General features: G+C 43.8%; 1 protein-coding gene across 2 annotated transcripts; it reads right to left on the reverse strand.

The window, feature by feature from the left end:
- Window positions 1-741: 741 nt before the first annotated feature.
- Window positions 742-8,603, reverse strand: gpnmb (glycoprotein (transmembrane) nmb). Of its 2 annotated transcripts, none has more exons than XM_085792109.1 (12): window positions 8,365-8,603; window positions 6,680-6,835; window positions 6,458-6,598; window positions 5,705-5,878; window positions 5,446-5,607; window positions 5,041-5,367; window positions 3,955-4,014; window positions 3,589-3,798; window positions 1,900-2,005; window positions 1,275-1,495; window positions 1,082-1,172; window positions 742-935 (listed from the first exon to the last, which is right to left on the reverse strand). In XM_085792109.1, exons 1-12 carry the CDS (start codon window positions 8,435-8,437, stop codon window positions 782-784), a joined length of 1,875 nt encoding a protein of 624 aa, XP_085648235.1. In that variant the 5' UTR covers window positions 8,438-8,603; the 3' UTR covers window positions 742-781. The 2 variants fall into 2 exon arrangements, with proteins under 2 accessions (XP_085648235.1, XP_085648234.1); XM_085792108.1 differs by having other exon boundaries at window positions 6,437-6,598.
- Window positions 8,604-13,076: the final 4,473 nt, after the last annotated feature.

Genomic DNA, 13,076 nt, shown 5'->3' on the forward strand with positions numbered 1-13,076 from the left:
TGTATATATATTGTGTTTTATAGTGTTACTCCATCCCAATTGTACCTGTACCATACTGTTCTTTTACAGTACACTCTCTTTGCAGTTACCATAGGGCAGTGGCTCTCAAACTTGATCTGAAATTGACGAGTTGGACCACAGAGCCCTGATCGATTAGATTGAACCTTTTTAGTGTTTCAAAACCAAGACTAAGCTGGTCATGGTTTGAACTGAATCAAAGTTGGTGAAATGATTCGTACGACAAAAGCAAACGTCTTCAAAAGATAAGTTGTTAGTTCAATCTTTATTAGTTGTGTCAAGTCTCCACTGAATTCCTGGGTTTAGCTTTTGAGCCCAGCGTTTGTCAAATTTCAATTATAATTCACCCAGGGTGAGCGTCACATTAAGTGTTACTGCAGAATAAGGCACAGTTTTGTAAAGCCATGCTTGGCACAACATTTTCTAAAGCAGTGCTTTAGATTAAAAAAATACAGACAGGGCTTGAACCCATTTCATCTCTTAGCAACAACTTCATTCAACACTGAGATTAAAAAGAGCAGCCAGACATTCATCAGCCTCTTAGTTAATTATCTACCAATCACATACTGCTGTAACATTAGCCTTTTGATGTAGCAACTAAATTAAGACAAAAAATAAGACATGAGTATTATTTATTAAAACTTCTCCACAGACACCATCATGCTCTCTTGACTTTTTCATGATTACATTTTTACTTGGATCCTCACGGGGCAGTCGTGATGCTTCTTCTGGGCAGAGGCCCTTTGGCGTGGCTCTGTAAGGCCTACAGGGGGCGTCGCTCTGTCAGCAGGTGACGGCTCTCCTCAGTGGAGGGGAAGAGTGCCTCCCTCAGGCGGACCATAGGACCTCCAGCCACAGTGTGGCCGCAGGCGTCCTCCACCAGTGACCTGCGGATGGGCCGGTACACCTTGTAGCGCCTGGGAGAGGGGAGAGGGGGGAGGGTCAGATTATAACCACATATTGATAAGGACACTGTGGATGTGGAGGCCCAAACTTTACTTGGGTATAAATGATGTTTATGTTTATATTACAGTGTATGCTCCTTCATTACATGACCACTCACCTGTAGACTAGATAGGCGATCAATGCAAAGACGGCCACAAGCACAGCGCTGGATGACAGGACCACCTCTGCAGTGTGAGAAGTCTTGGCCACTGCAGGACAGATGCAGCCACAGACCAAAAAAATGTAAATTAAATTATTTCTGAACATGTGTGGGGTGTAAAAACACACTGCACATTGTGTGTGTGACTCACCAGGGGGGTCCTGGGACTTGTTGATGGTGACGGTGGTGCTGGCGAGGGCCAGGCTGCTGGAGTCCTCCAGGGTGATGTTGACGCAGTAGGTGCCGGGCTCCAGAAACGTCCGCGTCAGATGCACCTCGCACGCCGACGATGGCGGCACATCATCGCACATGATGTTGCGCACCTGAGTGCAGCTGGGGTCTGACACAATGGTGCAGGCTGAAGTGGGGATGCTGAGAAGGAGGGATGAAAGGATGAAATCACTGAAACAGTTTTTTTTTCTTTAAGAGAGTGTACCATAAATAAACCGATAGTGATACAATACATGTTAAATTAAATTACGAGACAGTAATACTATTAAAGTCCTTTGAATTGTGTAATGGCTTGACCAGATTATCTTAAGTCACTAATTTTTGGTTTATCTATGAAAGCTTTGATGATAACTTTCTTTGAATCACCACAAATCTGTAGATCGTAAACATTAAACTAATCAAGAGAAGTTTCAGTTTCTGTATTGATTTATCTATACTAGCAAAAGATCAAATAATAATGGACTTCACCCATTCAGTGGGGGGAAAAAACAAATAACACAAACGTAGCCTGTTAACATTCAACCACACTGATCACAGAGTCTCACCTGCCCAGACATTTGACCAGGAAGCTGATGTCAGTTTTGGTCACTCTGGCAGCCGACACGTCCACAATGCGACTGTTTGCTTGGCTGCTGACCGGGTGCTTGGGCTCTGTAGGGAACAGATTAATGCAGTTGGTTTTAGATGTGTAATCATGTTTTCATAATATTAAAATGATGAAGGTCAAAGGTTCTTAGTGGAGGATGCTGTGTGTGTGTTTATTCCTATAACAATAGGGATCAACAATTTATAATCCTTACGTTGTTCTCTTTTATTCTACAAAAATCAGTATGGGATTCAACAAGGAAGACAAAGTTTGCTATAATTTTTTATTTCTTTTGTTTATATTTGAAATGAAAAAAGGGGATTGGGTTTTCTTTTAATTCTGAACTGTATAAAAACAGTAACCTCAATCCTCATCCTGTCTCTCATGGTCTCCAGCCATATTAGTAGCTCTCTTTAAGCCAGAGGTTTTAATATTAGATTCAGATATGTGTTTGTTTTATTCATGTAGTTGTCCAAAAATAACAAGGATGGTTCCTCACCACACCTTGTTATGCAAAAATAATCTTTTTTTTTCCGGAGTTTTATTCAAATTAATAGCATCTGTAGTCTTCCCTGCAATGGGGCAATAGGTCACACTATTGAATTAATCATAGTTCATCAACTTGTGTTTTCAACAATGTAATATATCTGTCATTTCAAATCCTTTTTTTTTAACCCAAAAATTCTGTATGTTTTGATGTTAATGAGGCCTATAAGAGTCTGAAACAAAGTGGAAATTTCTTGTAATGATGGTTGGATAACAATTGTATACCGTTTCATAAACAATCAACTGGTCATTTTTGATCCAGGATGACAACAATTATGAAAGTTAAGTTTTGTAAACTAATTGCAAAACAACAACAACAACACAGGGTGTCATTAGATCTGAATTTTCCTTTAGTTCATAAAACTGCTGGACACATTTAAAATTTGAGCTGATGAAACACAAGACGAAAGCTCAGCAGATCAGAAGAGTTACTGCAGTTCAGTACAAACCCGCCGTCCTGTACTTAGGATAGTAAGGGATAGTTCACCCAAAATTCAAATTGCACTCGTTATCTACTCACCCTCATGTGGACTAAGGGCTGGGAGAAGTTTCAGAGTCCTCTGTGGCTTCTCTGAGCTACAGGGGGTCTCAGCGTAGCAGTGCATGTCCATATAACGGTTGCAAATGGATACCAACTGTCTTCGTAACAAAAAGACACACCAAAAAACATCCAAATACCTCCATGCTGCTCGTATGTAATGTCCGTCTTGTATTGAAGACCAGGAAGAGGACGGACCCGGACGGACCAGGATTCGGGGCTTCAATACAAGACGGACATTACATACGAGCAGCATGGAGGTATTTGGATGTTTTTTGGTGTGTCTTTTTGTTACAAAGAAAAGTGGTATCCATTTGTAACCGTTATATGGACATGCACTGCTACGCCAAGACCCCCTGTAACTCAGAGAAGCCACGGAGGACTCTGAAACTTCTCCCAGCCCTTAGTCCACATGAGGGTGAGTAGATAACGAGTGCAATTTGAGTTTTGGGTGAACTATCCCTTTAAGATTTTTCAGTTTGGACCACAGTGGCGTTGGACCAACTGGCAAACAGACATCATCAGGTTGTCATGGTGAAGACCAAACCGCAGCCTCCCACCTACCGACAATGGTGATGTTCCCACTGAAGGTTCCGTAGGCGTAGCGGAAACACCCGTTGCTGTTGAGGCGTCGTCTGCGGAGCCCGGCCAGGATGGTGGGGATGACCTCTGGGGTGTCACTGGCGACGGTAGGCGGCAGGGGCTCTGTGGTGGGCAACCCTGTTGTGGTACTGGGGGAGGAGTGGGGGATGGGTCGGCTGGTGGTGGCTGGTGCTGAACCAGGAAACAAGGGGCAAGAGTTGGACTCACTGTACATAGCATGTGTGTGTTTATGAAGATACTGACTCTTTATTAAAGATGAATGAGCCCCTTTACGCTCTGTCTCACACATAAATAAACAAAAGAAAATTGTGGGTTGTGGAACCTCACCTCGTGTAGTCTCCATCTTGACAGTAACAGCATGAGTCCGGGGTGGAGGTGTAGGAGCCTCTGGAGGAGGACAGACAGGAACATATTGTATGTAAGACGCATCTGTGCACTGTAATCCAACTTCAAAGTGTTAAATGGTGGGAAAGTCCCGGATTTATTTGTCTCCGGCTCATAATGAAGGACAAGTTATGTAGCAGCAGAGAGAGACAGAGAAAAAGTACCAGACACTAAGCAGGGAAGCTGCAATTCATGGTTTGTGCCTTAACGCCTCCAGAAAACTCTTGATTCCAGGTTTGAAGAGCGTTCATTCACCCTCACCACCAATTTAACACAACTGGTTAAAGAATGGACGTAGCACCCGCGAGGTCACCCATTGGTTTGGGGGAGTCTGTTTTGTGCCGCTACTACGGACATTTGAACTGCGCCATCTTGGATTTTAGTGGGAGTCTACTTTCCATATTTGGAGAGGTGCGGCGGTTTGCTGGCCGAGAACCCGCCCACTGAACTCGAAGCAACCAATTAACAGCCGGTAACTGTCTGCGAACCTGTCACTCAACGTAACCACGTCCCCCATTTATGTACCAATTTGTAGCCTAAACAACACTAAAACGGTTGTGGTACAACCCCCCCCACACACACACACACCCACAGTGTTCACGGAGGTGGAAACTATCGGTAGAGACCAAAAAAATAACATGTACCAGGCTGTAAACATGTTTTTTTAAGCTGTAAAGTTTCTATTTTAACATAGGGGTCAATGGAGAGTTGCTCACTTTTGGTACCAGCCCCCAGAGGCCACCGGGGTACTGCAGCTTTTTGAACGCGGAAGTGGTCATCACTTGTAGAACCCACAACTCCCCCCTTGGTAGAAACCCGAGTGTTAAATTCTCAGGTTACTGTTGGCTAAAAAGTCAACATAGACCCTAAAAATGATGAAATGTTTCTTTAACTTTAACCACTGTGGAGTTCTTTTGCACCCTCCTTTGGTATTAAAGGCATTAAAAAGTGAAACTAAGATGAAGATGGTGAAAGCAGAAAAAAAATTGTTAATAATCTTCTCAAAATGCTTGTAGAGTTTCTTTGCACCTGTGTGAGGCGGCGGCGGCGTGAAGCTCTTGGGAGTGGAGGTGGCGGCGGCTGGTGGACACTCCACGGGGAACGCTGCCTCCACCACCAGCTTCACACTCATGGTCCCCAGCGAGCTGTAGGCGTGTGTGGTCACCTCGCGGTGGGTCACCAGCTGGTTGCCGTCTCTGAAGTCCCAGATGTAGTCGATGGAGGCGGCGGTTTTGAGGTAGCCACTGGGGTCATGGAGCTGGACTTTGAAGACCACGTCCTCACCGCGGAAGAAAACGTCCTTTGACTCATTGACCGAAGCCTTCTGGGAGATGTTGACCGCCACCGGGATCTTATCTAAAGGGGAAGTGATAAATAATTCAGTCTCTGGGGTTTCTGAAACAAAAAGCTGAGTGTGTGAAATTTGTCTCTCACCTGTGACGTAGAAGACTGCGTTGTCGGTGGTGAGGGGACTGTACTTCCTACGCTCCCGTTTCCTGTAGACCATGACCTCCATGACCTCAGCCCCCACTGGGATGGTGGTGGTGTTGATGGTCACACTGGAGGATGAGCCATCACACGTCTCATAGTACTGACCTAGAACAAACCGAGAGCACAACAAAGATAAAAAAAACTGTTTCTTATTGTGTTCCTGCGTGTGTGTAGATCTGTGAACCTTGTGCGTCGGTCTCACCCATCGTGTGCCACACGTAGACGTAGCTCTTGCGTCTCCAGTCGTTGCTCTGAGGGAACGGTTTCCCATCAGGGAACACGTTGCACTTTTTCATGTCGATACACTTCCCAAAGCCGTAGTCATCCAACCAAGAGGTCCAGTTGTACACGTAGCCTGAACGAAGCTGTCCATTGGCTGCACAGAGGAGAAGAGAGTTAAGTAAAGGTTGTGTTGTATTTCAATATGATTCTTTCTTTTCTTTTTTTATCCCAATTGAGTCCATGTAATGTTAAAGCGGTTACTCTTAGTGACAAATTCTTTCCCAATGTTGTCCTTCCCCTCAGCTCAAGAGACCAATTTAGCCTCGATCAGCTCACTGTTTTGGATTCAAAGGCTGCAACTTTATGTCTTAGTTCCAGTGCCAGGAGATCAAGAGTTAAAAAGTGTGTGAAGCTTGGAAAAAAATTTGTTGGATGGTCAATAACAAAACTCCAGTTTTTGTTTTCTCATCTGCTGGATGTGTAAAAAAAAGCCAACTGTTTGCTAATGTTCACCATGTCGACTTTTTAAGGTAATTTGGTAACAAATGTCTCTACTGCCCCAAAGTGACCAAGAGTAACAGCTTCAACCTTTTTTTTTTTAATTGCTTAGCTTTTGTGAAAGTGTTTTTGTTTGATATATGTATTTGGTGTGTGTGTGTGATGTTTTGTGTTTTGTGTGGGGGCGTGGCCTGGCCTGGCATCTTGGCAGCACCTGAGGCCTCCAGCTCCGTACCGTCCTCGCAGTGCTCATCCCAGACCAAGTTCCCACTGGCGTCCTCCTTCTGGCAGGGTGGGTACTCCAGCTTGGCAGTGAAGGAGATGCAGGAGCCGTTTAGAGCCGGACCGTCACTGGTCAGACGAACCTTGGGTTTACCTGCAGAGTTGTGTGTTCTGGGTTAACAACTGAAAGCACAATAGTGGACGTTTGACAGGAAAACAAAATGACCCTAGTCACCTTTTCGGTGCGTGAGCTCCTTTGGCTTAGGGGGGGTTAGTGGAGGGTAGAGGTAATCATCCCACGGGTTGGTGTCAGGACCCCAGCCAGGGATCGGTGGAATTGGAAAAGGGAACTTTCCCAGGGCATGCTTGTGGGGGAACATGTCACCGTACGCTGGAGAGAGAGAGACCAGAGCACAGTTTAAGACTCAGAGACCTTGTAAAAAAAAAAAAAAAAAAAAAAGGCCCTGATGATCCCTGGGAAAAACTGAAATCCAGGATTGTCCAGAATCCTCAAAAAATACAAATACTGGAGCTTTTCTTTTACTTACTTTTGGAAGAAAATCCTATCTTCTTCATTATCATAATCAAAAGTAATTCACAGCAGTTTTATTTAGCAAATGTCACTAATAATCTCATGTGGTCAAATCCTTGTCCTTCTAATGAAATTTTATTTATCTTTTATCATATTATGTTAAATTTCTGCTGTAGCCCCTTGTGTCTTCTTCATACAAGTGCAGAAAAACCAAAAACCAATAGATCTATGAAACCCTTCTGAAATGAAATCTTTTCAGGAGGCATAAAGACTTTTATTTCAAATCTCAAGTCAAACAGTAAAAGTGACATCAGATTTCTCTTAGATAATACTGTTTAAATCAAATATTTCCATAAAAGCCCAATTTGAATAAAAAGATGATGGATACAGGCAATACATCCATCACTGGAGATGAGAGGTAAAAAAGAAAAAGAAAAAAAGGAAATGAAAAGGAGCTGTAACAACCTTTTATCACTGAGTGAGGGAGGTGATAATAACCTTCATGCTGAGCACATACCGCCTGGCCTTGGCTTTCTATAGCTACATTCATTATCTTAGTCAAAAAATTAATCTGATCCTATGAAATTCCTTTAATCTGTGAATTAACTCACTAACTCATGACCTCTGCTTCCCCCTTAATTGAGACGCAACTCGTCTTTAACGATCAAATATGGATGACAGACGAAAAAAAAAGAAAAAGAAAAACAAATTCCGGCCATAATTCGATTAAAGGAAACAGTCGGATCAGCTGTGTGTAAACAGACATCTGCTGGTAATTACGGCATGTCACGAGACACACCTATAGGGCACAGAATATGTGGTTTAACGTTTCTTTATTAATGATTACATTGTAATAAAAATATCTTATTTGAATAACCCGAGGATTGATTCTTATTTCCTTTGAATCAAATATGAAGTCATGAGGGAGGAAACGTGTCGTTTGAAGAGTTTGACGTTTTCTCTTGAAGAGTGTAAAATCTTTTCCTCCGTGTGGATCATTTTTCTAGATTTTCCTGAGTGTCTTCTGCTGTGTGTCCGTGTAACCGCAGGAAGACGCAGAGCCAGGGCACGCGCCTTAATTAAACTCATGGGACTCTGACTGCACAGAGCTGGTGACAGAACAGGTGACACATCAACTCTGAGCAAAACATCCAGCACCAAAAGTCAATTTATAGCACACTTATTAATAATAATAATAATAATAATAATAATGACAATAATGCCACATCATATAATCCTATTTTAGTAAGAAAACGCACGAGGTTCAGCGGGAATATTTAAATTGGAGCAAAATTTGGATTTATACAAGTCTGGATTTAATATTTCCTATTATACCTATTATATCAGGTCCGCTGTAGTTTATATTATAATTGTAAAGCAGTACTTACTTCTGCGTCCATCAGCTTGATACAGGGAGCAGACACAAGCCAAAAGAAAAACATATAATGTCAGGGCTTCCATCTCCACCGGTTAGCAGGAAACTAGAAAGACAAAGTGTGAACAGTGCGCCCCCCGAAAACAAACAAATAAAAATAAAGTAGCCTCTCCCCAAAACCCAGCGTGTCCCTGCACCGACAGAGCTCTTGTCCCACTCTCTGCTCGTCCAGCTTGTCCCAGTCCCTTCCCCTCTCTGTCCTGATGCTCTCTAATTTAATCTGGGGGCCGCTGAGCGCACAAACATGTGATGTTTCCTAACAAGACGCATCTCATCACTTATTATGTCCATTGCGCTTGTACCGCCACCCCATCCCAACCCCCCCTCCTCTATACCCACAGCCTTTACCCAGACTCGCCTTTGATAAGAAATCATCAAGGCTTATATTTCGAAAGAGCTTGTACATTCATAAATAGGACTAAGTTCAGGCTGCATTTATTATTGTTTAGTTTATTTTAAAAATGTAAAAACAGAGCGCTACTATAGCCTGGTGTCATTTTACAACTCTTATTCTAATTGATCTAATCTACCATCATCTCTTTTCTCAATATGAACATCATCCAACTTGACAAACTAATTGTAAATATTATGTTGTTGTTGTTTTTTTAATTAAAAATACAGAATAAATAGAGTTAGTTGGATTTTGGTTGAGTGTTTGCTCATATGACTGAACAGAGACAGATGATAAATAAAAGTCCTTGGATCTGTGGAATCATATTAAGTGAAATGAAATGACAGCCGTGTTTTTCTTTGCATTGTGGTTTTGAACGCTTGATAACCTATAACCGTGTGTGACAGCTGAGCGCACGAGGTGGTCATTTGCTGTGTCATGGTGAGATCGGACAGGTTATTGCGCCACATCGCAGCTTCTCCCGCAATGAAGGAGAAATGAATAATAGCTAAACAAATTAGAAGGGAAAAAAAGCAGAAGGAAAGCGCCTGATATTCAGCGCTGCTGCGTTCGTTGTCCACACAGACTGTCGGACATGTGACTGCTCTTTCAGCGGCTCCTCTGTTGTCACAAGGAAAGTTGGGGAAAGTTGCAGCAAAGGGCTCCCAAAGCTGGGGAGTGACATTATAGCCTACATTTACCATGTACCCACTCTTCATGTATGTGTTTAAAAGTAGAGGAGAGTATATGAGCAGAGAGGAGCAGCTCTCTGTGTGGACGAATTAAATAGCTTCAAAACACGTGACGATATGAATCCACCATCAGAGCAGAGTCTGGATGTCCACAATACTGGAGGTTGCCGGGATCTTATCGTGAGTTGAATTCAAAAGAAAGACATAATATGCCTCTGTTTCCTCCCATGCAAGAAAAATGTTACAAACTTCCAATCACCAGACAGCAAGTCAGTAATTTCATAATTTGAACCTCCTTCAAGCTGAAGTCAAAGTATCTGGGACACATAAATGAATAACCTATAGCCAATTCAAACTCCTAAACTGGGATGATGACGATCATGATAGGCTATAATAATTATTAGGATAGGCTAATAATAAATGTTTTGAAAAGCCTCGCCCCACCTCGTCTTAATCAATCCAGTTATTTAAAAATCAAACCACACCCTTAAAGATGAGTATAATCATGATTCATAATGAAATTGATCTCCAGTAGTATATAGGCTAGGCTATTTCTGTTGGTCTATCACTGACAAATAGGCTATAAGTAATAGACAAATAATCGCGAAGCATGCTGGGAAACAAACAAACAAAACATCAGACGTTGAACCTCTTCTCGTTCATTTATCCCATCTGACAACCGAGCCAAGTGTTGAGTGCATGTGCAGATGAAGCCCACGACACGTGGCCGAGAGCTCCAGAGCAGCTGTAGTAAGTGGAGCCTGAGCTCAGATTGGTCTTGTCAGATAAACATGAATGAAAAGTGGAGAAGCCGTCAGTAGCGCTCAGTGACCAGAGGGGGGCAGCACCTCTCCGCTGAGGGCGGTGAGGCTCCCAGAGGTGGAGGGCCGGGGCCCCCCTCACCTCCATCTGCTGGACTGGCATTCATTCATGTAGTTACATTACTCCAATACATAGGCCTATTGATTATGAATTTAGAATAAGAACACAAACTGTTGACAACCCAAGTGCTTTTAACAGTATAGGATCATTTCCAGTATATAGGCTACACAAACAATTATCAGTCTATCTGCTGATGATGATATTGATTAATCAATCCATCCTCAACAATATGTCTACAGGCTACTATATGATAGGCTATGTATAATGTATAAGGGGGCATGCTGACATGTGTTGTGATTGGCCAACAGCCATTCCCATTCAGTTATAAACAGTGACGTATTGGCAGATTTACTTAAAAATAAGACTTAATGGTGATTAATTGATTATCAAAACCAGATAAATAGCTATTCTGTGGTTAATTAATTGTTTTGTGCGTGTGTGTGTGTGTGTGTTTGTGTGTGTTCTTTCTCTCTCTCTTCAACCCAGACAAAGACTCAACTGGTTGTAAAACAGAAATATGAATGAACAACAGCCCTGAAAATGCACCGTGCAGCCAAATATCTCTGCTTCATTCTTCTCTTCTATCTCTCTCTCTCCCCCTCCCTCTTTCTACCTCTCTCTCTCTCTCTCTCTCTCCCCCTGCGTGTGTGTGTGTGTGTGTGAGGGGAGGATGCATGCGAGTACTTGTCGTGCCTTCTCATTTACAGCTCTGGCTTCTGGTCCAATGGAGGAATGCAGGCACATTCCCGGGAATGCGGACAGGACTCTGGACCTTCTCAGTGTGTATTTGTGTGTGTGCGTGTGTCTCTCTCTGTGTGTGTCTGTGTGTGTCCATGTTCTTTTGGTGTTAATGTGTGTGTCTGAAAATGTGCTGGCAGTGGAAACTTCAATTCAGTGTGTGTTTTGGCTGCAGGATGGAACATATGGGAGTGTTCAGTGTGCAGCCCTGGAAATACATGAAGACCTTCTTTCCTTTTCGATCGTTGAGGCTTATAAACATATTCCCACAGGAACACAGGAGTCAGGAGCCGGTCATTCCCTCTCTTGCTCTCTCTCTCTCTCTCCTTCTCTTTCATGTCTTTCTTTCATTTCCACCCTCAGTGCAACACCCTCATCTTGCCCTCTGAACTCCTCCCTTTGCTCTTTCAACTTCTTGCTCCATCTCTCCAGGTGCGTCCTCCCCCCTTCCTCTGCGTACTCTAATCATAATCTTGAGAAGCCACTGTGGCCTGTTATCCTGAGGTGAGTTTCTTTGTGTGTGTGTGTGTGTGTGTGTGTGTGTGTGTGTGTGTGTGTGTGATGGGAGGAGGGCAGGGATCTGCTCACCCCACCCAGTCACTCATTCTTCACACACAAGGCCTGCCAGTCAGTCCCTATACCACCACCACCACCACCACCACCACCAACCAGAAACCACCAGCAGCAGCAGCAGCAGCACCAGCAGCAGCAGCAGCAGGGCAGGGAACTGGCCTGTGACTGCAGCCAAACTGGCCTCAAAGCTCCACAGTCTGTCCTGCCAAGTTGCAGTGGCCTTTCACAGCTCCAGTCAGCACAGAGCAGAGGTTTGTGCAGGAGGCTGACGCAGAAGCTCTTCACTTGTACTGATGTGGTGAAGAAAAACTTTGGGTACAGTCTGACCTCCTGTTGGCCATGGCCGGAAAAGAAAATATCACAACCCAAGGTGGCTTGGAAAATGTATTTGGAAATTATTAGTGATTTCCATTGAAAAATCCTCAGGTGACCTTTTGCATTTTCGCTATTAAAATGGATGTTTACAATCTGAGGCTGCATGGTGCCACTTGCTGTGCTGCAATAATCTGATACAGTGGGAAAAAACAAGTTCATGACAAAACATTTTCCACTTGTCAAAAAAAAAAAGTCTCAGACTGGGGCGGACGGAGGTCTTTGTCTCTATTCAGTTGAAAACAGCAGCCCCGGCTGCCAAGTTCTCCTCGGCGAACCAGGGAGATCGAGGCTGCGACCGCCCCGCTTCCCGGCACCGACAGACGGTCATGGGACCACGAGGCCCGCAGCCAGCTGGCCGGAGAGAGCATCTTTGATGTGTGACGCACCGGGGAGACGCCTGCACCGAGCAGCCTCTCTCTCTCTCTCTCTCTCTCTCTCTCTCTCTCTCTCTCTCTCTCTCTCTCTCTCTCTCTCTCTCGCTCTCGCTCACACACACACACACACACACACACACACACACACACACACACACACACACACACACACACACACACACACACACACACACACACACACAACTGGAACGAAAAATATAAAAACACTCTGCACATAAAAACGCAATCCACTGCTCTCATTCCACTGCAATGTGGGCTTATTTATAACCTTCTGATGTTGCTCGGACAAAACACGCAGAGTCTTGACGTGGATCTGTGCCACTGCTCTATTAGAAGCACTTGTAATAACTTTCTGGGATTTTTAGGATTTTTGCACAAGTCTTTGGAGGAATAATGACTCCACGCTGAGCCCAACATACTCCCACATCCCTTTATGAAGTCAATACAGCAATGATACGTCACCAAACACCATAAAAACAATAAGGTCTGTTTACTCCGACTGATAATCTGTGCGTCCCAGGGGAGTTGGAATTTCAGGGTTTTTTTCTTTCTTCCACATCAGGTTTTGTCTGAGGAGGTGTTTTAATCCCTCTTACCATCTGAGCTGGTTGGGCTGCTT

The sequence above is a fragment of the Trachurus japonicus genome, chromosome 11 (genome assembly GCF_045865225.1).
Source record: "Trachurus japonicus isolate A0001 chromosome 11, Traja_1.0".
Classification (NCBI taxonomy): domain Eukaryota; kingdom Metazoa; phylum Chordata; class Actinopteri; order Carangiformes; family Carangidae; genus Trachurus; species Trachurus japonicus.